This window comes from Bubalus bubalis, chromosome 20 (assembly GCF_019923935.1).
Source record: "Bubalus bubalis isolate 160015118507 breed Murrah chromosome 20, NDDB_SH_1, whole genome shotgun sequence".
NCBI lineage: Eukaryota > Metazoa > Chordata > Mammalia > Artiodactyla > Bovidae > Bubalus > Bubalus bubalis.
In genome coordinates, this window is record NC_059176.1 from 35,899,693 (window position 1) to 35,927,682 (window position 27,990).

Below are 27,990 nucleotides of genomic sequence, written 5' to 3' on the forward strand. Positions count from 1 at the left end.
GCTCTGTTCACCACTGAGCAGGCTTGGCTTCTTGTATGATGTGGACCTAAGACCTGAGTCGGGGGCAGCTGGGGAACATTTGTACCCTGACTGAACTAGCTACTCGCTTGTTTTAAAGTCACCTGGGGCCCCCGTACCCTCAGGGTGAAGCCGGAGTCTCTGGTCAGACATTCCTGGCCCCTCTGACTGGCTCTCTGAAGTCACCCATCCCCACCCCTAGGGGAACAGCTAATTGTTCCTTGAACGCCCTGAGATGTGTAATCCTCTGTATATTTACTTACGCTGCTCCATCTCTCTGGACATCCTCCTGCTTTTCACTTGACTAAGTCAGCTTTTGAGACTCGGCTTAGGTACCACCTCCTCCAGAAATCTTACCTGGATGCTTTTCCCTCACCCCCCAAACTGGACTAGGCCCCCTCCTCTGGCTTACACAGCCCTGAGTGTCCAGTGTCCCAGCCTGATCACACTCTCATGACTCTGTTTCCATATTAAGGACAGACCCTGTCAACCACAGACACAGGGCTAGGAATACATTTTTCAGTGGGCTTCAGTGGGACCATCTCTGCCTCCCTTGCCCTCTTCCTGGGCACCCTTGAATGTGGGTTGGAGCTCCCTGGCCCCGCCTGGCTTCCTGCCAGTTTGAGGCTGTAGTTTGGGTTTGGGAATGTGGTGGGGGGTGGTCTTCACTAGCTGTACAGACATCTCTTGAGGCCCCACTGATCTGGGTGTGTGGGGTGGCCACATTTGTCCCACTCTTGGTAGCCCCAGCCCCACAGTAGTCCCCACCTCAGCCAACCCCCAGCAAGAGAGGGGGACCTCTCAGCAGAGGGGGACCCCCTCAGTGGCCCTTCCCTTTCCAGGCCAGTCTCCTCCCACCTCCGTGTGTGTCTGTGTGTGTGTGTGTATATGTGTGAGTCACTCATTCTTGTCCAACTCTTCACCACCCCATGGACTGTAGCCCACCAGCCTCCTCTGTCCATGGAATTAGAGTGGGTTGCCATTTTCTTCTCCAGGGGATCTTCCCGACCCAGGGGTTGCACCCCGGTCTTCTGCATTGTAGGCAGATTCTTTACCCTCTGAGCCACTAGGGAAGCCCCCCACCCCAACCTCCATACTCTTATTCACATTACTTCCTCCCAAAATCTCTCCTCCTCCCCAAATCCTGCCCATTCTTGAAGACCAAGAATCAGTCCTACTTCCAAAGCCCACACTCGCACAGCTCAGGGGTGGCACCCTGGGTCCCCAGTGTCTCCTCCACCCAAAGGGATGTGGCCATGGGTTCCCCTCTGCCCTCTCCACCCAGCCCAGCATGTGACCAGAATACCCCAACCCCACCCAAGCCCCACAAACACAGTTGATTCACTGAGAGTCCGGGTGGTTTTCCCCACATATCCGCCGCCCCCACCCCCCACCTCAGGAGGACTGCTTCTCAAGCACAAGTTTATTACAGAGAGCACACTAACCTCTTTCATAACCTCTAAGGGCATACCAACTACAAAAATATCAGGTTCTCAAGTGTGGCCAGCTCGGTGTGGGGTCTGGTTGAGCCATGACTTTGTTGTGGGGTAGGAGCCCATGGCTTCCTCCTGGGCTGCCTTGCAAGCCATGAGGGCCCCCAGACGGAGAGGGGCAAAGCTGCAAGAGACAGGAGGCACTGCATCTCATCACGGTGGTGAGGTCCATCTGAAGCTGAGGGGGCCAAGCTGGAAAGCTAGGCTGTCCTGGCCTGAATCGCCAACCCATCAGGAGAAGGCTTCAAGGAAGCCTGGAGGCTGGTGGCAGGGCTGGGCATCAGGAGGGACCTGGACCTGCTTCCTGGGCCAAGAGGCAAAACCACCACTCGCCTTCTCCAGAGCCCTCACTGGCTTCCCAAGGTCAAGAGGGGCAGGCCAGAGCCTTCCCGAGGCTCGAGGCTCATAGTGCTGACAGACTTCCATCCAACCAGAGCAACCCCCGGCTGGTCCCGCTAAATCCCCGGGACCTGCAGGCAGAGCTGGGGCCAAGCAGAGGGCTGCCATGGCCATGGTGATGATGCTGGGAGAGCCAGGGAGGGATGGGCTGGGAGGCAAGGACACGGCAGTGTGGCCTTCCCCCAGCCTCAGGGCTGGGCACCGTTGGGCCGGGCACCTGGCAGGGCTGTCTTCCGGAAGGCCTGCAGAGCTGGGTTGTGCAGCAGCGTGTACGCCAGACCCCAGCGAGCCCTGCCTTGGCGGGCCCTGGGCCCTGCTCCCTTGCCCACCAGGTCCTTGGTCTGTAGCAGCTGAATCCCTGAGAAGAGGCCTTCTGTGAGTCACTCAACAAACACCCAGCCAAACCCCGCCCTCCCTCTGCCACCCCAGCACCAAGATGGGGGCAGAATCTGAAAATCGCAAATGTAGAGTGGGGGAGGCTAACGAGACAGGGGCTCCGGATGCTATTTCACAGGGTGGGAAGCTAGGAGAAGTGTGGGGCTGCAGAAGGGGTTTGTTCAAGCTCAGGTGGTCATCCTCTGGATGGCCGGTAGGAGAGGGAGAGGAGGAGCTCTGTGGAGGCAGGGCTGGGACAAGGGACTGGAACCAGCTCAGTGTCCCCCTCCCTACTACACCTAGGCTGCAGGGCAGGGGGAGACAGACTGCTTAGGAGAGTAGGGGTGGCCTGGGTGGTGGGGGTGACAGAGCCCCTTGGCAAGACAGCGGTCTCATTCCCCAAGTGAGAACTAAGTGTGTGCACACACATGTGACAGACGGTGTGTATATGTTAGTATCAAGGAAAAAGTTACCCTGAGATGGACCAGGAAAATTCTCACTTCTTCTCTCCCACAGGCAGCCCAGAGAGGAAGTAAGCATTTTCCTGGCCCTCTCTCCCTTGCCTGTGTTGGAGAGGGGGGCGTGCCTTTCTCCTGGGAGAAGCCAGGTGGGTTCCACTTCCCCCCATCCCCAGTGGAAGGGCGCACCTTCCTCTTCCTCCCCCAATCTGAGGCCATCCTGGGGGGTTGCGCGGGGCAGGGGCCTCTGAGTCCGCAGGAGCAGGGCACAGAAGGCCGTCGCAGCTGGGTGTGACTGGCTGGCCTCCATCCTCAAGAAGTTGCAGTATGTGTGATAGCCTGGGTGGGGGTGCAGCGCTAGTCGGGGAGGGCCCAGACAGCCCATAATACAGACCCGGGGAGTGTCCTGCACACCCTGCATGCGAGCGCGTGGCCCTCTGCACATACCCACGGCTCAGGGTTACGGACATCCTCCAAGGAGACTAGGTCAGGGCAGAGCCCCCCTCCCTGCTTGGCCAGCCTGAGCATCCCCCACCTTCAGCTCCTGCCCAGTGACCTTACCGGGGTCAAGAGTGGCAGCTCTAAGCGGCAGCAGGCTGAGGTCCATCCGGCCAAGGTGGACGGCGTTGTAGAGGGCAGAGAGGAGCACTCGCCAGGCGGCCACCATGACGCCCACCAGCATGTTGACGGGGAAGAGAAGGAAGGTGGCTGCATAGAGTGCTCTTCTGCGGGCCGGGAGAGGAGGGCTGAGGCAGGTCCCCACACAGAGGCCCTTCCTCAGGGTCAGTGTCAGACTGAGATGACCACAGCTGCTGTGTATTTACTGAGTACACCTCTGTGCACCCGCCCTGTGCCTTATGTCTGCTCTCTTAACCCAGCTCATCCATTCCCCCAATCTGGGAGGCCCAGACAGATGGGGTGACTTAGCTAAGACTGTCTAGCTGGTCAGTGGAAGATTTGGGGCTTCACTCCAGGTCCGCATGGATCTTTCTATGATCCTGGTGTCTCCCACCTCCCTCCTCTGGGTCCCTTGTCCACAACTCTAAGCCTCTCCTGGGGCCAGGTTCTCCCACAGCCTAGCAGAAAAAATGACATGGCTATTAACCTCCTTCCTGCAAAGGGGAGAGCAGGGCTGATCCCCAAGACAGGGAAACTCAAGGGGGTATTTCTGGCCCTGTGACAGGTAAACAGAGGCATTTTGAACTAAGCTGGGCCACCGCCGCCTCTCTCTGTGGATAAGGCGAGCTCTTTCTACCACCCACTGGGGTTCCCTGTTAGAGAAAGGGGGAAGACGGCAGTGGAGGGAGAAGGGGACAGAAAGGAAGACAGGGAAGAGGTGGCTGAGGGCCTGAGGGAGCCACGAGCCCTGGAGCCAGCTCACCGGTTGGTCAGCCCCGGGCGTCCATGGTGAGTGTCCAGGAAGGCCCAGTGGGCCGCCGCGTTCTGCAGGGTCACAGCCAGGACCAAGGTCAGCCAGAAGGGCCTGTGGGAGGTGAGGGGATGGGGAGGGTGTCACTGTTAGTGGCCCTTGGGGAAGGGGTCTCAGAACCCTCAGCCCCTTCCTCACTCACCACGAGGACTTCAGGTAATGGAGGAGCAGGAGGTTCCTGCCGTGAAGCATGGGCATGAATACCAGGAAGGCCAGGGTCAAGGTCCCCAGGAAGAAGAGGATCTGCTGTACCAGGAGTCCTGCCAGCAGCGGGAGGAGGGGCACAGGCATCAGCCCACCTCCTCCATTCCCAGACACTCAAAGCTTTGGCATCGGGTAGACCTGGTTTCAGATCCCTGCTCTGCTGCTGTTTAGCTGTGCCTCCTTGAGCAAGTTACTTAACCTCTCTGAGCCTTGGTTTCTTCCTCTGTAAAAAGGAGAGAGCGGCCCCTACCCAGGAGGGCCGTGCTGAGGAGGCAGTGAGACAAAATCTGTGGCCACTCTTGGAAAACCACAAAGTGCTTTGCAAGTGTTATTTTTCCCCCAATTGCTCCTGCATCCTTGAGGACAAGACAGTATTTGAAATTAATGTTTACATTCCTACTGGCCAGAGCCTGGCCCATGGTAGGCACCTGAAAGCTGTCTATTGAAATGATGGGCTAATTGTTGACCTAGGATGTGTACAAAAGGGCTTCAGAGGCTTAAAGTTTACCAATTCAAGGACTCATGACTTTCAGTGTTAATAGTCCCTCTACCCCTTTATCATCTTTTCCCACCTTACCCAGAGAGGTGAGGACTGAAAGAAGCAGCAGGAAGGGAAATCAGGTCCTTGCTGGCTTCAGCCCACTCACATTTGAGAGGACTTTACTCACTGCAGTGCCCAAGGGAAGAATCAGAAACTTGGAGCACGGAAGGGTCCTTGAAGTCCATCTAGTCCAGTTCTCTCAGAGTAGGACCCCCTTTGCAGCCCCCAATAATGGCCACATAACCATGCTAGTGGAGGATGGGGAAGCCTGGCGTGATACAGTCCACGGGGTTGCAGAGAGTCGAATGTGACTTAGTGACTGGACAATATCAGTCTTGCTTGAATACTCCCAGTGACAGGGATCTCATTACCTACTGAGAGCCCATCATGATATAGCCCTCCCTTACAAGAGCAGGAATGTGCCTCCTTCAATTTTCCAGCCCTGGGTCACCCTCTATCCTAACACCTGGTAGCACCCAGGAGCCAACCTAGTGATGGATGTTCTTTTACCAAGGGCTCCTGCACCTATCCCCTCCCTCTTATCCCACCTGTGCGGACTCCCTGAGGGCAGGGGAGGCAAGGTGGCTCCTTCCTTTTGCTTTTACCCCAGAGCCAGCTCCAGCACAGGCAGACCCGCAGGGGCAGCCAAGACTTGCAGTGCATTCCCTCCCCTACTCGGGCCAGCGTCTGGGGTTGGATGGAGGTCAGTACTGAGGTCAGGTGGAGCAGGCGAGGGGGGCTCACCAAGGCAGGTAAAAGCAGTCTGGTAGGCGGTGAAGCTCATCCAGCAGAATATGGCCTGGCGGGAGGGGCGGGGGCTCTGGGTCAGGGGGCCTATGTCCAGGGCGCCCCCTCGGTGCAGAGCTCGCAGGTTGGTCCTAGGATGGGAGTGAGGAAGGCAGGGACCTCAGGGAGCACGCATGCTTCCTTATTCCCAGCTCTGGGCTGGCCTCTGGAAGCCCAGGGCTGTGGGAGCCCAGTGGAGCCTACTAATCTATACTGGGAGGTCAGGGAGGGCTTCCCAGAGGAGGTGATGCCTGAGTTGCGTCTTAAAGGATGAATAAGAGTAAGCTGGTAGGGGGTGGGGCAGGGATCAAGGGAGACAAATTAAAAGAGAAGACTCAACCTGAGCCAAGTCAGGAAAATGAGACACAACAGTAGGGATGGAAAATGACTTGCAGCTCAGCCACCAGGGCAGGAGGCCAGGTTCCAGGTAGGCAGAGGCTTGACAGCCTTAGCCACCTGACAGGAAGAGCCAACTCATTGGAAAAGACTCTGATGCTGGGAAAGATTGAAGGCAGGAGGAGAAGGAGGTGACAGAGGATGAGATGGTTGGAAGGCATCATTGACTCAATGGGTATGAGTTTGAGGAAACTCTGGGAGTTGATGAAGGACAGGAAAGCCTTGCGTGCTGCAGTCCCCGGGGTTGCAAAGAGTTAAACACGACTTAGCAGCTGAAAAATGACAACAAGTAGCGCCAACCCAGTAAGAAAAGATCCTGCAGCAGGAACTCTGAGGCCTGATCAATGCAAAGCACGGGGACCAGCTCCCTGCTAAGTCCCTGGCCCTCCCCTTCCCACCCACCCTACTCCCAACCAGAACCTTCTCTCCTTCTCTGCTCACACTTCTTCAGTGCTCCTTACCATTCACCATGAAAGGGCGAGGTAGGCGGCTTGGCATTCAATATCCACAAGAATCTCTCCGGTGCCCCAGGCGCCAGCCGGCCCACCCCCTCACCCACACTCACACTTGCTCTTGCTCACGCAGCTCCTCCCGCCCATGGCACCCTGCCTCCCTCGTCTCCCCATAGGATGCCAGCTCTCCCAGGTAACCCCTCCTCAGAGGACAAACTCCACACTTCAGCCCTTCATCAGCCGTGCCCTGCGTTACTCAGGGACGTTTCTCCACCCAGACAGGGACACCCCACCTTCTCCGCCCTCCGAAGGGCAGCTGGCCTCAGGGACAGCTCGGTCCTGCAGGCATTCTCCTCCTTCTAGTCCCAAGATTTTCCCCTCCTGGGTCAGGGGTCCTGCAGGCCCGACCTCGCCCCCACATCTGTATGAGGGGGTGTCAGAGCCTGCCACTGACCTGTGTGTTACCAGCGAGTGGACCAGCATGAGGAAGGTCAGCAAGCAAGACAGCACCAAGGCCGAGATGTAGCAAACTGGAAGGCCGGAAAGAGCAAAGTGGGAGGTCAGGGCCTGGGCCGGGTCTCCTGGGAATCTCCGAACTGCTGTCGAGGGACGGCTGGGTGGGAGTCACCCCCACCCCACAGCCACACTGAGCAGAGGCCTCTCGTCTCTTTCCCTGTTCTCAGATCCAGTGTAAGTCGACAACTTCGGTTGGCCCATACTGGCAGGTGACATCTGATGGCCAGGATGGGAGAGGCCAGCTCTGAGGTTGCAGACCTGGCCCTCACCCTGGTCTTGCTGCTTCCACTGCTGCATGGTCCCCAGTGAGGGACTCCACGGGGCTCTGCCTGGTGTCTGCCTCCAGCTCCATGACCTCCTGGCTGTGAGGCGTCAGGAGACCATTCCATCGCCCAGCCTCAGCTTGTCCATACCAGGCACATCGCTGGGCTGCCCATCTCCCAGCATATTGTGAACCCTAAAATCCCATCAAGGCCTGCCTCGGTGGCCTTGGTTCAGAGCACAGAAGATACGAGCACCCATCAGTGTGACCTGAGTCCATCAGAATGAGGGACATAACCACTGCTACCCATCTCCTCAACTCCCCATCCACCCTGGCCAGGAGTTCCTTGTATCAGCAGCAACTGGGAGAAATTGCATGGTGTGTTGTGAACAAGCCTGGTCTTTAAGCACAGCAGGGCCGCAACCTTTCCACCCTATATCCATAGCCAGTCTCACTCAGTACCCTCAGAACCACCCCACGGGAGAGGCCCAGGGAGACGTGGGACCCACAAAGAAGCTGAGACTCAGAGCTGGTGGGCTTGACCCACCAGCCACACCGCTTGGAAGTTATGGAGCAGGTTGTGCAATCTTTTGATCTAGGATAAGCCTGGGAGGTCTGCACCCTGATCTCATTAGTCATCTGAGGGAAGTGTTCCTGGTTCCCATCGGAGACTCAGGAGGGGAGTAAACACACGCGGGAGAGGCAAGCACTGGGTCCTTGTAGCCACAGGCACTGTGGGTCTTATCACTGACAGCATATTAGGATCACCTGGAGCTTTTCAGTTCCCATGGCCCAGGGACTTCCAGTGGTGCAGTGGTTGAGAATCTGCCTTGCAATGCAGGAGACTCGGGTTTGATTCCTGGTCGGGGAACTAGGATCCCACATGCTGCAGGGCAACTAAGCCCATGTGCCACAAGGAAAGATCCTGAATACTGCAACTAAGACCCCATGCGGCTAAAAAAATAAAAAAATTTTTAAATTCCCATAGCCCAAGCTGCGCCCCAGAGCAATTAAGTCAGAATTTCTGGGCATAGGACCCAGACCTTAGCCTTTGGGAAAGCAACCCCAGTAATTCCAACGTGTACTCAGGGTTGAGAACCACTGAACTGGGTTTTGTTTTTTTTTCCAAAGTCAGAGCCTTAATGATTTCTTTGAATCAACAGTTGATTGAAATCCATCAGGCCAACAAGCATGTGTAGAGCGCCTGCTACAAGTGGTTCTCAAACTCAGTCTTGTATTTGAATCATGGAGAAGGCTTGTCCAATCACAGAGGCTGGGCCCCACCCTCCAGGTTTCTGAAGTCTGACTAGAGCCTCAGGATTTCTTAAAAGTTACCAGGTGATTCTCAGGCACAGACAGGAGAGAGGAGGGCCGCTACAGAAACCTGGGGCCACTGTGCCTGCCCTGGTTCAGTCGTGCAAGGAGGCAGAGGGGGGCCCTTTACGGAACATAAGGCTAGAAGAAAGCCCTGGGCATGCACAGCTCTGCTCCGCTCCGTCTAGAGCCCTGCCCTCCTAGAGCCAACACGGTGCCAGCAAAGATGGACTGTCTCTGCCAGGAGGCAAGGAGTTTGCCTGCGGAGCCTGCCAAGATGAGTGAATAGGTTAACTAAGGGGAAAAGTTATCTGACCCTGACCCCCAGCCTGGCCTTTGGTCTCCAGGTGTCTACCTCTTGCTCCTCTCTCCCTCACTTGGTTCCCTCCTAATCCTGGTACTCATAAAATCTTCCTGCTCTTCGCTTCCTCTGGAACTCTGCACCTTCCCCCTTCCAGGCCCGGGTTTTGTGGATCAGTCTGTCTCACACACCCGATCAGGAGTCTTGAGGACAAAGATGCCTTTAGAGCTTCAACACCCATCTTACAGGTAGGGAGATTGAGATCCAAAGGCATAAACGGCTTGCCCAGGGCACACAGCTGGTAAGTGATGGAGCACAAATTCTAATCTAGCTGACCTGACTCAAGAGTGCGAGCTTTCTGTGAAAGATGCTGGGCTTATGGTCCAGGTGTTGGGTGGGTAGCCCTAAAACAGGCTCTCAAAGCTCAGAAGACATTAGCTTCTTAGGCAGAGAACAGACCAAAGGGCCTCAGATCTCATCTCAGTTCCACCCCTGGCTTGCCTTGTGCTTAGGGCATATCCCTAAACCTCTTGGGCCTCAGTTTGCCTTGTCTGTGAGCTAGAAAGGTAAACACTGATCTACTTAACCCCCACTTCCAGGGAGATTCAGAGTGGGAGCATTTGGGCTTGGAAACTGCAGCACATGATTATAAGTGTCAAGTGTGTTGAGTGGAAACCAAATCCCCTGTCCTAGGCATGTCTGCCTCTTGATTTCCTGCTCTGTGAGAGGAGATCAATAGTGCTGACCCAACAGGGCTGCTGTGAGCAAGGTCTGAGCTTGGATATGGACTGATAAGGGTCATGTCTGCTCCTGCCTGTGGCTCAGATTGCAACCAACTTGGAAAATCTTGGAGATGTCATTTTCAGCCCCTCCAGAGCTTGTCACCTGTGGGCTTCAGCCACAGTTCCAGGACAGATTCTGGTAGGGGAGCAGATTCACTCAGGAAAGTGGTGGTCAGGGAAGGAAGCAGTCACTGCACACACCTCTGCCCACCCCTATTCCCTCCCTGATGGTCTTGGTAAGGAAGAGCGGCCCAGCAGTCATACCTCCACCTGCAATAATGGCAGCCTAAGCTCCAACCATCACATGTTACTCCTCAAGAGCCAGGGTGCCTGTGCCAGCCAGGGACTCCCTAGCCAGAAGAGAGTGGGGGCCGCATGACATCTGACCACCAGGTCCTGTCTTAAGGTGGTGGGTAGTCCCAGCCTGGGTGTTAGGAGACTTTGTTCTTCTCTTGGCTCTATTTCTGCCTGGCTGTACAACCTCAGACCAGTTCATCCCCAAGTGAGGATGTGTCTCCGTCTCCAGCATAGGGCTGTGGAGATGAGGCAGGTGGGTAACAGGGCTAAGGGCTAGAGGAGGCATCAGACCACAGAATTGGGTGGGGGGCAGCTGGTATAGTTTCGGAGCCTAGGAGCTCATTGTCAAGGGAAGGAAGGAGAAAGGAGGTGCCTTGAGGACAGGGATTGGGAAGAGAGAGCATTCGCCCTTCCTGACCCCACCCACCTGCCATAGGATTAGCTCAGAATCCTGGCCCGCCATCCCACCACACTGCCCCCTTTTCTGCTTCCCTCAGAGCCCACGGCTGTCCCCTCAGCTCACACACACCATGCCCTCCTCCACCTCCACCCCTGCGGAGCAGGGCAAAGTTGCTGGGGGTAGGGGTGCTGGTGGGGGTGAGAGATCCCACACAAGCTGACAGGGGGCCAGTGAGATGACCCCTTCAGGTCTCAGAGACTCGGAACTGGAAGCTCCAGCCTCCCAATTTGTGGATGAGGCAGCCGAAACTCAGAGAGGGGACGCCCAAGGCACCCCACGTGTCCGTGGCTCCTGGGACAGAGCTCAAGCATCCTAGCTTGGGTCCCCACTGCGGTGCCTCGGGGGCTCCTGGGAGGCCTCACCTTCTAGAGCCCACAGGTGGTGCTTCACCAGCTCCACCACCTCCTGCCTGTCCTCTGAGAGCACGATCCCAAAGCCGGCCAGCAGGTAGGAGACGTCCGTGGTGATCCCTGCCCTCACCTTCTGGATGGTGGGTACCACGCCCACTAGCAGCAGCAGGGCCACCTGGAAGAACCCCGAAATCAGGGCAGCAGGGCCTGGCTGTGCTCACACCAGGCACTCCCATCCCAGGAGAAGTGTTTTCTGAGACTTCAGGAGATAAACTCCAGGAGCCCATGGGCTGCAGCCAGTGCCCATCACTCATCACAGTGTTCTTATCTGTCTCTTAGAGCAGCATCCTCGAGCCTCTAATCAGCATGTTACAGATACGACTTTAGCCTCATCGACCCAGACATGCTTTCAAGCAACACAAGCGCATGTGTGCATCTCTGAATCATCTATCTAAATTTAGTATGGAATTTCCAATTTTTCCACGTTGGAGAAAGCAAAGTGTCCCATAAATGAGCACAGGCATTGAAGCTAGCCAGACCTGGATTCGATTTGGCTACCCTGAGATATTGGCTGTAGGAACACGGCCAAGTCAAATTCATCTCTCAGCCCCAATTTCCTCCATCTGTGAAGGGGAGAAGACTCATACCTACCTCCCAGGATTTTCCATTTTTTTGTCTCTTTTAGGGGGAGGGGCGGTGGTGGGGGGGGGGGGATTTATCAAACATACATTATTTCACTAAATCTTCCCGACTGAAAGGAAGTATTTCTATTTCTTCCATTTCACAGCCGAACTAGTGGGTTCAGGGATGTTGAGTAATTTGTCCAACATCACTTGAGGTAAATAAAGGAGCGAGGATTTAAACCTTGGTTTACATGACTCCAAAACTCATGCTCTGACCCTGTGTGAGCCCAACAAGGGTTAGCATCCCCTCCCTTCTGGGTAGGCCAGCATTCCCAAGATGGCCAGAAGCAAGAGGATAGGATTGTGGATGGGGCTCTTGGAGACTTGAGTGGGGGAGTCTAAGTCATCTCAGGGCTGGGGGTTGGGAGCAGGGGTCCAGAGGCAAATGGCACAACAGAGGCAGGACATACCTGGTAGATGGCCGTCCCTGTCAGGGTGACTGAGAGCACCAGCTTCAGGGGGAGTCGGAATCCTGCAGTCCCCAAAAGGATGGGCATGGTGAACCCCAGCACCACCCAAGCCCCGGAGCCCCCTCCCACCCAAAGGACCCAGGAATAGGACCAGGGCTCACAGGATCCTGGACCACCAAGGCCAGTCAGGGGCTTCCCCTTGTCCCAAGCTGGGGTTGTTGCTCCTGATGACAATGAATCTAAAGGTAGGAGCTGGCTTTCTACAGCAGCTGCTCTGTGCAAAGGAAGGGTGAGGTCACCTGTCACTCCTGACCTCAGCTCCCCACCCCATACCTCGTTGTGGAATGTAGACGGAGTGTCTGAAGTAGATCCAGGCGCGGGACGCGAAGCCACGCTTGCAGGTGTGCGAGCTGAGGAAAGACCCAGGCGGGGGGCAGCTCTCAGGAGAAGCTCCTGCCCCGAGCTTGGGCCCCAGGGTCCGGTTGATTCTTCAACTCTGCCCCACCATGGGGCCCAGTGCCAACCTCCCAAACAAACCTGCCTGCCCAGGCCTGTCCCCCAGCTCAAAGGATGTGCCTGGAACCTCACCTGCTTTTCAGCTTCTTCTGGCAAAGGAGGGTCCTCAGATATTCTTCAGAGTAGCTGCTCTGCAGCCCCTGTGGGGACAGAAGGACAAGAAGATAGGACCTGTCTTGAGCCATCCCTGGGGCCCTCGCTCAGGGTACCATGGTGGGCACCCAGTAGGTGCTCCATACAAACCTCTTGGCTGTGGTAGAGTACAGAGAAAGGGCACCTTGTGGGGATAAGGGCCCCCCAAAGCTGCCCTCCCCTCCTCCTTAAATAAAAGACTAATCCGTCTCCTAGCTAAGAACTCTCAATGCTGACAAGTTTTTCCTAAGGGCTATTTCCAACCCTCCCCGGCTTTACTCAGTCTCTTCACATCACTGCTTTCCTCCTGGCTCTCTGGCCTTTGCTAGCTGAGATCGGGGCTAAAGGGAGACTATGTCCCACGAGTTTATCCCTGACCAGGAGACAGGCTGGGCCGTTTTGGGTCAGATGCCCCAGGCCTCTCCTACTCCAGGGAGATCACAAGGGTGACCTGATTTGTCTAAGCCACATTCCAGGCCTTAAGCTGCCTGCCAAGTGGCAGAGGCCCACAGTAAGATGTGGTGAGCCCCTGGCCCCTGATCATTTGGAAAATATAGGCCAAGTCACCCATTGCCATGGGAACCCTGGGATCCAGGGCAGGTGTGGATCAGCTCAAAGAATGACTGTGTCCTTTGAGGATTAAAACTCTTTGACCAAGGGCCAAAGAGGATTTTATTTCTCCTAAGACTTCCCAAGAGGAAAGGCTTGCAATGGAAGGAGAGGCTGAGAAGATCCCCAGGAGAGGAGGGAAGGGCCTGAGCAAGGCAGAGACGTGCCTGGCATATCCTGGGGAGCCGCTCCCCTCCTCTGAGCGTCTGGAGGGCAGTAGTGACAAGTACTGAGGACCCTACTGCTACCCTGTGAGCATGAAACCTGCAGTCAAGTGGGCCAGTGGGGGATCTGGGGCCACCCTGGAGATGCTGAGCCCACCTGCCTCTTCTCGCCTCTGTGGGGACCTCACTTCTTCTCTGGTTTCAGTCCCAGCCCCTTTTGAGCTCCAGGCCCAGGGTCCAGCTGCCCGCCAGACCCCTCGGCACCACACACGCACAGCTGTACATTGTCCCCCGCACACCTGCTCTCATCTAGGGCTCTGTATGTCGCCAGGAACTGGCACCACCACCCACCCGCTGTCTGTCCTGGATGCCACCCTTCAAGCCTTTCCTTCAACCTCCCCATCTGCAGAGCAACCAGCCTTTTGCATCTCTGTGGGGTACTTTCCCTCCTCCCCTTCTCTCACCAGGAAAAAACTTGACCCTTCCTCCACCCATGCTCTGGGATTGCAATTCTCACACCGCACTGTAAGTATATCTCTATATCCATTGCCCCAGCACGCTGGGAGCCTTGGAAGTCCAACACAGGTCACCCGGCTGAGTCTATAGTCCCAGCCCAGGGCCTGGCATAGTATAGGTGCTTGGAGAATGAATATGATTGCCGCATCTTGTAAGAATTCTCCACACACCCACCTACCCAAAACTTCAGAAATATTTGCTGAGTGTCTACCATCTCTACCATAATGCTGGGAAAGTTTAAAGGCAGGAGGAGAAGGAGGTGACAGAGGATGGGACAGTTGGATGTCAATGGACACGAGTCTGAGCAAACTCTGGGAAATGGTGAAGGACAGGGAAGCCTGGCGAGCTGCAGCCCATGGGGTCACAAAGAGTCAGACATGACTGAACGACTGAACAGTAACTCCTGTGCTAAGACCTGCCCGATGCTGCAAATCATGCAAGAATGAAACAGATGCACCCCATCTCTGCAACTCACACTCTTTGCTATGCCTGCAATGCCTTTCTTTTTCTCTCCCTACTCCAGATCTTCCCTGTCCTTCAGCCCCTGCAATGTCTACTTCCTCCAGGAAGCCCTCCAAGCGTGACTTAGTTCTTCCAGCCCTCCCCTTTATCCAAAGTTATCCAACCTAGGGTTGATTCATAATGCAATTCTGCCCTGGGTGCTCCCTGAATCATGTCAGCATCTGCAGAACTTCTATTAGGCCCAAGGCCCTGGCCTGTCTCATTTCTCCAGCTGGATCCTCCATGTTCCAGAAATAGAGCTACAAGTTCCCTGTCTTCCAGCCCACTTCTCCTTTGTTGAGTCCCCACTCTGCAAACAGCTCGGTGTCCCAGGCATCCTGGGTGCCAGCCGAGGGCCTGGCTTGGCCTTTGCTTGGGGAAGGAGGACTCACAAGTTCCTCAGCGACTCAGCAAATGTTTTCTGAGCACCTGTTATGTTCTAGGCCCTACACCAAGCATGACCACATGGAGGAGACCAAAAGACCTGGGTGAGTCCAGGGTGTCTTGAGTGCCGCGTACAAGCCCACCCCAGCCCTGCGCCTTTACCTTGGAACCCGTGGCTGCCCCATGACTGAAGCTTCTCACCAGCTGCACTGGGTACCAAAGGCTCAGGAATCCGAGGCCCAGAAGGAGAGGCAGCGAGGCCAACAGGGAGTAGTACTTGTAGATCTGGAGGGATGGACAAACACCAAGACACATCTACCTTCTGCTTCATTTCCCCAATCAAATCGTTTCCCTTCCCAGCTCACAGGGGCCCCTGAAGGTGATCAAGGGTGCGTGGGAAGGCTTCTGGTTCTACCCCTGTCCTACAACCTAGGCCACTTGGCACCGACTGCTACTTCTCCTTCTCTGGCCCCACAGAGGTGCTTGCCCCTCCCCAGGCCCCTAGACACCCTGGGCCCTTTCAGGAGCCAAAGGGAGGACGTTTTGTGAGCCCCTCCTACCCATCCCAGGGGACTGCCATGGGACCTGAAACAGGAGACAGCCACCTTCTACGTCCCTATGTTCCTGGGGCTTTGACACTGGCCTGTTTTTGTTTTTTTCTATTACAGTTTGCAACCTGAGCGACTGCGAAGAACATACCCTGCCTCCCGGGGCTGAGGCCCTCCTGGGGTTGAACATGGATTCATTTATTTGTTAATGCCATATGTTTTTACTGAGAGCTTAGTATGTGCCAGGTCCTGGCTGGTGAAAAAAGACCAACCAAGTCCTTACTCTCACGGGAACCACCTAAGCTTCAACTCTACCCTGAGGGATTCGTGTTATTAGCTCCATTGTGGGAGCGGGGTGGGGTGGGTGGGGGAACCTGAACCTCAGAAAGGGGATAAGGTGTTCTCAAAGAACCTGGCACCACTTGGCGTCATCGCATATATTTGCTTGTCTGACTGTGGGTCCCCTTCCTGAAAAGGCAGCTCTTGGGATGCTAGGGACTTCATCGGTCTCATTCACAGCTCTACTCAGGGCCTAGAAATGCCCCTGGGACAGAGAATATACTCAAATGTGTTTGCAGAATGAACTAAGGAAGGAAGGGATAAAGCTGGATTCAAACCCGGGTTGTCTGACTGTGCAGGCTACACCCGGACCCTTTGGGCTCTGGACCAGGCAGCTTCACACCCTAACCAAGCCCAGTGAACCAGGGTCTGAGGTTCTGGAATTCTCTTTTCAGCCCTCTGAGACCATCCCCCAACTCAGTGCTTGCATTCTGCAGCTCTCTTCACTCCCTCTCCAGCCTGGCCAAGGGAAGTCTTGGCAATTAATAATGGGGAGATTTCAGGGTTCCTCTTCCTCCTTCTCTGTCCCTTCCCTCCCTTCCCCCTCCCGGACAGGAAGCTCCTGAGGGCAGGCCCGGCTGTCTCTCCCACAGAAGGGCCGAGCTTGGAATGAGCACGTGGCTAAAGGCATGAATCCCGTGCTCAGTAGAAGGCAGCAGGGAAGCATGTAGACAGAGACGAAAGGAGCCTTTCCGGCTGACGCGGCTCCCCCATGCCTCACTGTCCCGGGCTGTCCCGAGTCCGTGGTTACCTTGGATGACTCGGGACACTCTGCCCTTTGCCAGACCTGGACCCCCAGATGAGCCCAGGACAGCAGGCTGCCGAGCAGGTGGGCGGCTCCATGCCTGACGGTGGCACAGGCAGCCAGCGGATAGTAGAGGGCAGGGTAATAGAGCAGAGCCAGTATCTTCCAAGGCCCTGGAAGGCAAGACAGGCAGAGAGATACATGATGGAGGAGCGGAGGTGGGGCCTGGGTCCTGCCCATCCCCACTTCTCTCCTGTCTCTATCTTCCCAGCCCCTCGGCTGATTCAACAGGCAAGAGCCCTGCATTCAAGCCAGGCTCTTGACCAGTATCACCTCCATGATCTTGGGCAAGTTACCTCTTGAAGTCTCAGCTTCCCCATCTGTAAAATGGAAATAAGAGAGCATATTAGCAAAGATCAAAGAAGAAGGTATATGTAGGGTGCATAGCACCACACCTGAGCTAGTACTAAATAAATTCAGCTACTATTTCATTAGTGTTCCCATCCTGACCCTTGGCCACCACTGTAGAATGGGGCTAATATCTGCACTTTGGGGAGTCGTTGCGAGGACCAGATGACCTAAAGAGGCCACGCTGGGCAGCGGTGGCTCCTCCGGATGGTGGCTGTGCTTTCTACCACCACCTCCTTAAGCCCAGATCAACGCTCCAGGAGCCCTCCCTGGTCCCCTCCCGATGCTCCTTCATGTTCACGCAGGGCTAGGCTGTCTGCGGTCTGGGGGACTCAGCCTTTGCCCCTTCACCCAGGGGAGCAGAGTTTGTACAGGAGCTGAGAGGGCAGCATTGACCCAAGGGCGGAGCGACAAGATTCCAGGCACTGTGGTGGGACAGTTGGCGAGGGTGATGGGACAGTGTCTTCTGGCCAATGGCTCATGACCGGGATCAGGAGCCCCAGTGCTCTGGATTCCTACCCGCCCCCTGCCGTCCATCCAGCCCGGGGCGTAAGCCGTCTGGGTACCTCGGCCGGGTGGTGAGGCGAGGCTCAGGAAAGGCAGCGGGTCCTCAGTGGGGAGCAGCAGGCACAGGGAGCTGAAGATGACCATGAAGACGGCGGCAGGCACGGTCCGGGGCCTGTCCGCAGTCAAGAAATCCACAGGGCTGGTATAGAGCAGGGGCAGGACAAGAGGGAGTCACTCAGGCCCTGTACGTCCATTACCACCCTGTGTTCCAAACACGGGGGAGGTGGAATCCTTCCCCTTTCCAGATGGGGAAACTGAGGCCCCTTCATGTATTCATTCCACAAATATCTGTGGAGTGCCTCCTACGGATCCAGACCCGGGCCCTATGGCAAGTGACTCAGGAAAACGCCCCCCTCCCCCCTACACACAGACGCAGAAGGAACAAGTCTAAGCGCTGCTCCCCATCCCCCGCCCCGCCCACTCTGGAAGCTTCAGGAAACGGCCGCCTCCACACTAATCGGTCTGTCTGGGCTGGCAGACCTTCAGAGAGCTGGAGAGTCACAACATCCTTATGCAACGGCCGCCGCCCTGGCCTGGGAGTGGCCCCAGGGCAGAGGGCAGACAGCGGGCACAGTTATCCCAGGCATTGCCCCTCTGAGCTCAGAGCAAGCCTCTGAGACCCTCTGCTTTGGTGCTCCAGCTTGCCTCCATGCTCAGAGGGCTCTATCCTGCTTCATTCTCCCCCGGGCCCTCCCCTAGGCAGGGCAAGCTCTTTTTCCTGGCCAGCCAGTACAGCAGAAACCCCTGGCTCATTCTCATCAAAACCAGCATGGCAGGCCCCACCTCGGTGTGCAGTTCTGAGTGCAAGGCTGTCTACACTGGGGCTCCACCTACCACCTCCCCCGATTCTTCAGTCTCTCCCACACATGCCTGCCCAGTCCCAACTCCTCAGGGTCATCCCCACCCCAGGCTCTGGGGTTGCAAGGCTGAAGGAGGTAGGGGGAGAAATTTCAGCCAGAGGGGCTGGAGGTCAGTCCATCATAAACCTGTGTCAGTAGGAAACACCCTCAGGGAAGAGGGTGAAGATGGCGTGGAGTGATCATGGCCTGTCCAGACCATGGGTTGCCTGAGGGGGTGTGTCCTGGGGCTGGGCCCTCTTGGGCTCGGTCTCCCTGGGGTCTGGAACAGGAGTAGGTGCCCCTGAGCAGGTCCCTCCCCTTCTCTCTGGGGGTCCCAAGCAAACCTGGAGATCTTGGTGGGGAGGCAGATGGGAGAGCCTCCAGACTGAGAGGGTTCTGGGTGTCACTGAGGCCCAGCTACCTAACAACTCACCACCCTTTCAGAGTGGCCCTGTCAGCTGGGCCCCCCAGAGAGGGGAGCCTGGGCCAAGGCACCAACCTGGGCAGCCCGGGCCTGCCATGCCCGCAGCGGGGCCAGAGCTGGCGGCGCCTCACCAGCATGGCCAGCAGAAACAACACGAGGATCTGAAAGAAGAGCACAGAGGTGGGGCTAGGGTGCCCAGGCCTTCCCCAGGGGCTGAGTCAGAGCCCTTGGCCCTGGGAGCCCCCTAAACCCCATGCACACTCGGGAGGCATGCTGGGGACTGGCACTTAGGTGACAGAAGTTTGAGAGGTTAGACTCCATCTGCGTCCTGGTTTGGGTCCCTACCCTGGGAGAACTCCCAGTACCACCCCGCCCCCCACCCACGTTGAGGCTCCAACTTCTCTCTTCACCACCCCAGCCTACATCCTTCTGTTCAGGCTGGCAGAAGGTCAGTTTGGACTCACCGACAGCACGGCCAGGCAGGTGTGGTAGAGGCTGGGTGGCACGTTGGGCTGGCAGGAGGGGACCAGCCTGCAGAGCAAGTGAAGGCTGGTCAGGCCGAGGTAGGGAAATCCCAGGTGTGCGGTCAGGTCTGGGGTTCCAGGCTCCCTATGCTGGGGCTCTACTCATCACCTCCCTTGACCCCTCTGATCACGCAAACACAGTTTCATCTTCTCAGAGCTGTTCTGGGCCCCATCACCCTACGGGATGCGGGTCCCATACCAAGGCTTCAGGTTACAGGGCTGAAGGAGACAGAGGGCTCCCGGGGGAAGACATGGGAGAAACAGAATGGGTCGACTCAGCCTTTCTCTCCATCCAGGCTCACTTCATTCCTCCCTCCTCCAGGAAGCCCCCTGGACTGCTCCAGGTGTCAAAGGCCTCTTCTCCAAACTGCGGCTGAGCATACCACCTGGATCCAGCAATCAAGCACTTGGTTCTGTGATCTGCCTTTCACTCACTGGTATCTGAGTTTGGTCTGACTGTGACTGGAATGATCGGCCTTGGTCTTCCAGGATTTGTCTCTACTTGTTTTACTTTTGCTAAGGGCTGAGTCATGTGTCAGAGAAAGGGATCAGGTGGAAGCCCTGAGCTCAGGATTGGACCTGAACCTAGAAGAGCAGATAGGATTGGGTTCCTGGGGGAGGGCTAGACCTCTGGGTTTGCCCAGCCAGAGCCTGGGGGCACCAGTAGGAGGTCACCAGTGTGGACGGGGCCACCAAGTTCTGGCGGACGAGGCATCAGAGGAAGCCCCTGCTGCAGCTGGGCCTGCCCAGGGGTAGGGGTAGAGGGCTCACCCACCCTGCTCGGCTTCTTTCCCTGTGTGGACAAGACGAATCTCAGGGGTGAACCTGAGGACTCTGCTTCCTGACCCAGGCTTTCTGAGCTTGGAAATCCCGGAGAGTGAGCAGCAGGAAAGAACCCAGTTGCGTGGGCTTGTCCTTCGGGTGGCAGGATACAGAACAAGTCTTTTCTGAGCAACTTCTTGGCCCCGGCAGCTCCAGCCTCTTTCCAAAGCAGAATAGAGCTCGTGGTAGAGTAGGTGCCACAGGGGATCAGGTTCCTTCTGTCTGCGCTCAGGCCTCGCACACCCCACTTACAACTCTGAGGCACCTTACTGGAGTATGTGGGGTGGGGTTTGGGTGAGGCAGGCCCCCTGACCAGCCCCAAGAGTCCAGAGCTACCACTCCTGGCCATCTCTGCTGGCATCTCATCACTTGACAAAGTGACTCAATCATGCCCCCACCCCCCGGCCCAGCCAGAGCAGGGGCTCAGCAAACTGCCCCTGGGCAGCCTGATCCTTTCCCATTCATCCTAGACCAGGAGGCACCCGGGACCCCCTCCAGGGCCCTGTCTGGGGGAATCACCGGCCTTTCTGTACCACCTGGCACCTGCCTCCATCTACCCTTTATTTAGCTCCATTTGGCTGAGACTCATGGACCCTCAAATGTTTGAGGTCTGGGCAACAGAAATTTGGTTGAGCAAGCATTTGGCTGATGGCTCGTGGACCCATGTTTCATGCTGCGGGGCAGACAAGATGGCACAGGCACAAAGAACACCACAGGGGGTGGGGGTGGGAGCCTGGTCCTTGAGGGAGCACAAGCAGATGAGGATGAAGAGGGGGAGACATTTGGGGCAAGGCTCGGGGCGGGTGGTATTTGAGTTTGGGAGATGGTTAGCATCTCTTCAGGCAAACCAGGGCCAAGGGAGCTCCATGTGGAGGACAGAACGGGAGAAAGTGCAGTGGCGGGCAGCAGCGAGTGGAGCTGGGGCCGCACAAGGCTTTCAGCTTGATTGGAGCCCAGAGGGCAGGCTGAGGGCTGGTTACAGCAGGCCTGGGAGGCACTGAGAGTGTTTAAGCAGGACAGTGTTCCAGATTCTAGGAGATTTCTGTGGCTAGATTTGAAGGACTTTCCCGGTGGTTCAGTGGTTAGGAATCCACCTCCCAACGTAGGGGACATGGGTTCAACCCCTGGTCAGAGAACTAAGATTCCACATGCTGTGGGGCAACCAAGCCCACACACTGCAACAGCTGAGCCCGAGTGCTCTGGGGCCTGTGTGCAGCAGCTAAGACCCAATGCAGCCAAATAAATAAACATTAAAAACAAAATATCAGCCTAGTACTTACTAAGCATTGAGTACTGCTTGTTCCACGTGCTAACTCAGTTATTACCTAGGAGGTGGATGCTATTAGGATCCTCCTCATGTAAACGAGGAAAACAAGGCTCAGAGAGGCTAGGGGTCTTGTCCAAATCACACAGCTAGTAAAGCACCAGAGCCAGATTTCAAGCTGAGGTAGTCTGACTCCAGTAGCTGCAAGTGAACAGGATGTGAAAGATAAGGAGTATGTGGAAACTATTAAGTTGAACCATATGAAACTGCCATTTCTTTACATCAAAGACAGCTGAGTATCAGCATTTTCAAATGGCTCAACGTAAACGGTCTCAGAGGTATTTAGGAGGAAGAATTGGCATGACTTAATGTGGAGGAGCAGAGGGAAGGGGCATTTCTGGGATGGCTGAAGGGTCCTGGGCCTTATTCCAAGATAAAGAGTGAGGACCAGAGTCAAATGGAGTCCAAGGAAGCAGAGGCCTGGTACTGGGCAATTCAGAGGTGGTGATAGGCACTTGGGGACAGAGGCCAGGCTGCCATGTGGCGAGGACAGTGGGACAAAGGAGAAGCCAGAAAACTGTTTCTAGAGTTTGGGTCTGAGTGAGAAGCTGCAGAGGGCCCCACCCAGAGCAGAGGGTAGAGCACAGCTCTGGGGGTGAGAGAGGCTGACTGTCTGGGGCAGGGGTCTGCAGGCCTGGGGTCCAGGTGGAGCCCTGCTCCCTGACCCTGTCCCCCTCCCACAGCAGAGTGACCTGCACATCACCCTGGCGTTGGCCTCGCTTGGTAGGAGGGCAGGCCATGGAGGAAGCCTCCCAGTTCCGCCTTCCAGGCAGCCCTTTGAAGTGGTGGGGAGGTGACTGACATCCTGGACAGCTGCCACAGATGTATTTGTGTCCCCAGGCTCTGGCTGGGGAGCTCAATATTGATGATGGGTGGATGACACATGAGCACATGGCAAGTAGCGCCCATAACCTGGCCGGAGGAGCCTTTGGGGGGAGGAAGGAGCCAGCCTGGCTTCTATAGATCAATCCTATGTCCAGAGAAGAACCCAGCCAGTGCATCCGATCCCCATCAGACGCACCCGCACCCCCTAACCTCTCCAGCCAGGCCCTGGTGCCAAGGGGGCACGTGGGTCAGTGTGACCAGGAGGTTGAGTCCGTCCCGAACACTGTCACCAGCGCTCACGGCCCCTACTCCAGCCCAGTGAGGCACAGGGGGAAACCCTGTCCAGGGCACAAGGGGAAACCCTGTCCAGAGCGCCTCCAAGTTTTGGGGCACCACCTCACCAGGGTGTCTGACTCACACGGGAAGAAGTGAGTCCAAATTCGCCTCCTTGGGATTCCCCTGGGCTCCCAGCTTCCTACTCCCCACCTCCAGCAATAAGCTCGATTTGGTTGGGCCAAGTACATAGAGTCAAACAAAGTTCTTCATTCTCACCTGCAGTGGGAGAAGGGAGCTACAAATATGAGATGTCACCTACCTCAGAGGTAGTGCTGCTCGTCACCCAGTCCCTGCCACGCTTCCAATTTTATTCTAAGGCCACGTCTAAATACCGGAGCCATGGAGCTGGCTGCAGGCACCTGGCCCCAGCCAATGCCTGGGCCCTGAGGTGGCTAAGGACACAGCTTCCAACTAAGGCCTTAACGGGTGGAAGTCTGTGTCCTCCTGGGGCTCCTGGGCCTCTCTCCATTCTTCTGCTTCTCTCAGCTCTCACACACACACACACACACACACACAGCAGGAACCTGGAGAGCCCTAGGCTTTCAGGCAAGGGAGGCAGGTACATTGTGCTGACCGCAGGACTGCTTCCCAGGTGGTCAGAACCCCAAGTCCTCCAAACAATACTCCTTCCCCCAGGCTGGGGTGGAGCCTCCCTCCCTGCCGGGTGACCCAGGCCTGGCCAGGCCGCAGCCCGGCCCCTGGGAAGGCACCAGAGCATTTTCCCTTCTCCAGTTTTGGTTGCTGATGGAGAACAGATGTGCACACATCTGGCTGACACCACCCACCCCCCACCCCCGGCCTACCTCACCTTTTCAGTTCCCGAAACCCTCAGACAGAGCAGGGAGGTGGGGGATGGGGCCGAGGCCAGGAACAACAATGGGAGAACTGGGCTCCGGGGCCCACGCAGGCCGGACGTCCTTGGCAGCATGGGGGCACAGGGAGGCCCAGCTCCTCTGCCAGAGTGCCCAGACTAAACAAAGATAGAGGGATCTGGGCAGAGGCCGCCTCCCTCCCCTGACCTGGCCCGAGCACTCCTGCTGAAGAGAACTGGATCTCCTATCTTCACAGAGCCTCAGACCAGCCTGCTCCAACAGGGCAGCCTGTCCCCAGGCCTCCCCCTGACCCGGGGCTGCTCGGAGAAACTGATGCTCATTAACAGTGCACCCAGGATGGTCACCTCAGAGACCAGTAACCCCTTGAAGGCAGGCCCGACTTCCCCCAGCCACTCACCCAGAACTCTCCGTCTTGGCTATAAGCCAGAGTCACCCAGCCCGGTTGGATCTGAGTTTGCAAGAGGGGCCCCAGGAGTCTGTTTTTGAAACACACCACAGGGAGTTCCCTGGTGGTCCAGTGGTTAGGACTCAGCACTTTCATTGCCAGAGCCCGGATTCAGTCCCTAGCCAGGGAACTAATATCCCACCAGCCATGTAGCATGGCACCACCATCCCCTCCCAAATAACAGTCAAAAAATAAACACACCACACAGGTGATAGTTAGGCGCCTAGCCTGACCAAGGTCCCCCACCTCAAGTATCTTAACACCAGCGCGAGGGCTGTTCTCGCAGAACAGGGGAGGAGCTGAAACCCAGAGAGGCTGTGACTTGCCAAGGGTCCACACAGCGAATGAGCAACAGAGTCCCTCTTAGCAACCCTTGCTCAGGGTCTCCCCACCCGCCCCCCAATATCAGTAACCTCTGCCACACCCCACATGCTGGCCAAGAAGAGCCAGAGAGAGTCCAACTCACCCCTCGGGCTGGAGCTCCTGGCCACCCTGGGGCTCGTCGATGTACCAGCTGTCATAGGAATCCTCGTTGTCAGTGGCCCCGGAGGAGGTCTGGTTCCCTGCCGCCTGGGTGGACATCCTCAAGCCCTTCTCCTCTGACCCCAAACAAGAGGGAAAAAGCCACTACAGATGTGAAAAGAGGCTTAGAGGGGGAAAAAAAAGAAGAAAGAAAAACCCAAACAAAGAAACGTTTCTCTTTAATCCTAAAGGTTACTTTCTTGCTTTTAGCTCTCTGGGAAAAGCCCGTTTGGGAGTGAGGGCTGCAAGAGGAGGGAAGGGCTTCTCCTGTCCCCTCCTGTCCCTTCCCGCCCAGTCTCATGTGGTCCTGCAAGAGACTATTATCCCGCGGGGTCGGTGCCCCCTGGGGGTCCCTGGGCTCTTGCTAGAGCACCTGTCTGTCTCTTTGTGACTGGCCACGGGTAGGCTTTGCCTCAAAGCACCATTTTCAAGGAAGTTTTATCCAATCCAAGCTGCCCAGAGAGACCTCCCCCCTTCCTTCCCCTCCTCCCACCCACCCAGATGGACCCACAGACACACACTCAAGGAAGGACCAGGGAGGAAGAAGCTGCAGAGATGAAAGGGTGGGCGGGCAGCGGGCGGGCTCAGCACACCCGGCTGGACTCTCCCAGCTGGGCTCCTGTCCCCTCCCGCTCTCAGGGGTCCTGCCCAATCCCCTCCTCTTTGTTCAGGTTCCCTGGAGACCATCCCCCAGCCTCAGCCTGCCCCTCGCTGGACCCTGTGGGCACCAGTGATGGGAACATACCCAGGGTCCTCGCAAGCCCCCCTCCCAGAGGTGGAGGCCCGGCTCCACTGGTGGTCCGAGCCGCGGAAGAGCGTGGCCTGGAGGGCCGGCACCTGACTGCACCCACATACCTGCCTTCCGCGCCTGCCCCAAATCGCTCACACCTTTGCCCAGCACATCTACTGGGCCCCTACTTACAAGTCAGGCATTCCGGCAACCCAGGGAGACTGCTGGGGCTGGGCCAGGGGTGGAGGCAGGGGAGGGAGCCCGTCCGTTCCTTCTCCTGGAGGAACACGTGTCCCTCGCGGGTGAAACCTTTTTGTTTCTCCAACTTGATTTCACAAGGAGATAACTCACCCCCACAAGGCATTTAAATTAGTCCTTTAAACTCGAACCAGACCCGTGGGTAGGCAAGAGCCCTGCCTGCCTCCTGTTCCTCCCAGACTGTGGGGTGTGGGTGAGGAAGGCAGGAATGGGGGCTCCTCTCCCCTTCCTGGTCCCCAACTGTGGGTGGGAGTACAGCAAGATACAGAAGAGGCAGAGAGCGGTTCTCAGGACCCTACTCCTGGGTGGGAGTTAGACCCCCTCGCTGAACTTTTGAGGGTCCCTGTCCTTTCAATACCCCACAGGTGCCTGAACCACTGCCTTACCCAGCTAAGGCATTCATTCAACAAGCTTCGGAAAAGGACATTTATCTATTTATCGTTTTAACACAAATTCACTGAACATCTACTAAGTGCCAGCACTGTTTGGGGCCCTGTGACAGGAGAGTCTACAGTTTAGGAGGATGAAGCAGTTTAGGAGCAGGCGGTAAATAAGCTAGAATCTGAAGGTTACAAAGGGAACACAGATTGCCCTGATGTACACCACAAGAAACTGAATTTGGTCTGAAAGGACGGGTTGGATGGGCTGGAGGGAAGCATGTTCCTGATAGAGGGAACAGCCTGAGTGATGCTCAGAAGGGTCAGAGCTTGAGATCCTAAAAGCTGTCCTTCCAAATTCTGTAGCCAGGCCCACCAAGCCTTCCAGAATTAGGACATGATTTTGCTCTTTTGGCCTTGGCTCCTCCCTCTCCTTCCCAATGGCCCCTCTTCCAGGAAGAGGGCTCCGGCCACCCCTCCCCTCCCCAACAGAGACGTCAGTATCTTGCTGACTCAGAGCTGAACCTGAACTTTGATGCAACACAGGAGCCCACACTGCCCATCTGATTCCAGGCATTTGGGGGTGAATCCTGCCTCCCAGGCCCCGCTACAATCTCCTAAGGACAGAGCTGGGTCTCTGCTCCTCTGCCCTCCTTCCCCCGATGCACAGTAGACTGGGGCCACACAGGCTATCTAAACTGGGTTTGGCTCGCTGCCTGCTCTGGTGACCATGACTTCTCCATGGGCCTGTCTCGTGCAGGCTGCTGTTTCTCCAGGCAGGTTTCCACAGCCCTCTGCTCCAGCACCCGCGCCCACCTTCCCTTCACTGCTCAGGAGTCTTAGACCCGTAGCTTGCATGCATGCTTGCTAGGTTGCTTCAGTAGTGTCCGACTCTTTGCAACCCTATGGACTGTAGCCCACTGTCTATGGGATTCTCCAGGTAAGAATACTGGACTGGGTTGCCATGCCCTCCTCCAGGGGATCTTTTAGGGAACAGCTAACTCTCTGATGTTAAATCCCCCTCCTGATTCCTCCAACAACTGGAATCCAATCTGTGCTGGGGAGCTCACTTGCTCTACCAGGTAGAGAAGTTCGGAGCTGGATAAATGCCCATCAGAAACTGCTTCCTACCCTGCAGGGAGCCTGAATCTGCCTTCCCAGTCTGGTTTGTTCATCCCCTCCTTCATTCAATAGCTCTAACTGCAGGCCGATTATGTGCCAGGCAAGGTTCTCCACGCTGAGATAGAGCAGTGAGCAAGACAGAGAAAGTTCTGCACCCCAGGGACCTTCATGTGTAGTAGGGGCGGGGAGAAAGAACATGTGTCACATGTGCTGAAAGGGAAAATAAAATGAGAGGAGGGAGGAGAGACAGATAGACAGAAGCAGGCTATTTTCGGCAGGATGCTGAGGACAGGCGAGGTGAGAAGGTCATGTTTGAGCAGACACCTGAATGAAGGTGGGCACTCAGATAGGCGCTGAGGAAAGGCATTCACGCTGCCTGGAGGGGCCTCCATCAGCCTCAGGGGCTGCAGCCAGACCAGCAGGGAGGGGCCCAAGCTACAAGGTCCAGGCTTAGCCCCTTCCCCATAGCACCCTTTCCTGACCCAAAGCCTGCTCTGCTTCCAAAGAGACCTCAGGTGGAGACCGTGCCTTCTCCCAGGACTAGCCCGGTGCCCATGCAGAGAATGTAGAGACCACTTTCAGGAAGGCCCTAAGCAGAGGTGAGGAAATGATGAGCTTCGCCTCTCTCCCCACATCCAGGCACAGTGGAGAGAGGGCAGCAGTTCCCCTAGTCAGGGCCAGGCTGAAAGTGGTAGGAAGCAGGTCCAGAAGAAAAGAGCTGGGTTTCCATATGGCAGGGAGGAGTGCCCTGGTTGGGCAGGCAACCTACCTGGATTTGAGCCCGGGGACAGGCTGTGTGACCGTGAGTGATTCCCTTGGCTTCTCTGAGTCTCAGCCCTGCCTCTCTTGCAGGATGGGTAGGTTATCCAGCCAGGAGATTCTTTGACTGTGGGCTCTCTCCTCTCTCCAAGGCCCGCACTCCCTCCCCTCAATGACTTCATGGCCCAGGAATGTGGAGCCAGCACACCGGGTTGTAGTAAGAAGGTCAAAGCCACAGAGCAGCGATTGCCCAGGTCCCCCATTGTCTTTCACCCACCCACCCTCTTGGCCCCCTAGTAGAGTGGCCTCCACTCTGGTGGGGGCAGGGAAGCAGGTCAGGTTGAAGATCCATGGCTACTGGGTGGTTGCAGAGCTCAGGCTAGGAAGGGGACCCCACTTCTTGAGCCCAAAGCACCACCCCAGCTTGAAGGTAGGAGAGCTCACATCTCTGAAATGGAAGGTTACCACTGAGGTGTTAGGAAGGATGCGGCCCAG

General features: G+C 56.5%; 1 protein-coding gene across 19 annotated transcripts; it reads right to left on the minus strand.

Annotated features, from left to right (window-relative positions):
• Positions 1-1,426: 1,426 nt before the first annotated feature.
• STRA6 (signaling receptor and transporter of retinol STRA6) lies at positions 1,427-27,651 on the minus strand. Of its 19 annotated transcripts, none has more exons than XM_044932922.1 (19): positions 27,506-27,650; positions 24,194-24,326; positions 19,083-19,149; positions 18,694-18,779; positions 17,355-17,494; positions 16,737-16,760; positions 16,387-16,553; positions 14,911-15,033; positions 12,515-12,582; positions 12,260-12,336; positions 12,078-12,150; positions 11,927-11,988; positions 10,846-11,008; positions 7,006-7,081; positions 5,662-5,795; positions 4,125-4,226; positions 3,305-3,489; positions 2,933-3,082; positions 1,427-2,268 (listed from the first exon to the last, which is right to left on the minus strand). In XM_044932922.1, exons 2-19 carry the CDS (start codon positions 24,307-24,309, stop codon positions 2,099-2,101), a joined length of 1,983 nt encoding a protein of 660 aa, XP_044788857.1. In that variant the 5' UTR covers positions 24,310-24,326; positions 27,506-27,650; the 3' UTR covers positions 1,427-2,098. The 19 variants fall into 19 exon arrangements, with proteins under 19 accessions (XP_044788857.1, XP_044788860.1, XP_044788859.1 ...); XM_044932925.1 differs by lacking the exon at positions 10,846-11,008 and adding an exon at positions 4,315-4,432 and having other exon boundaries at positions 27,506-27,649; XM_044932924.1 differs by having other exon boundaries at positions 3,305-3,468; positions 27,506-27,648.
• Positions 27,652-27,990: the final 339 nt, after the last annotated feature.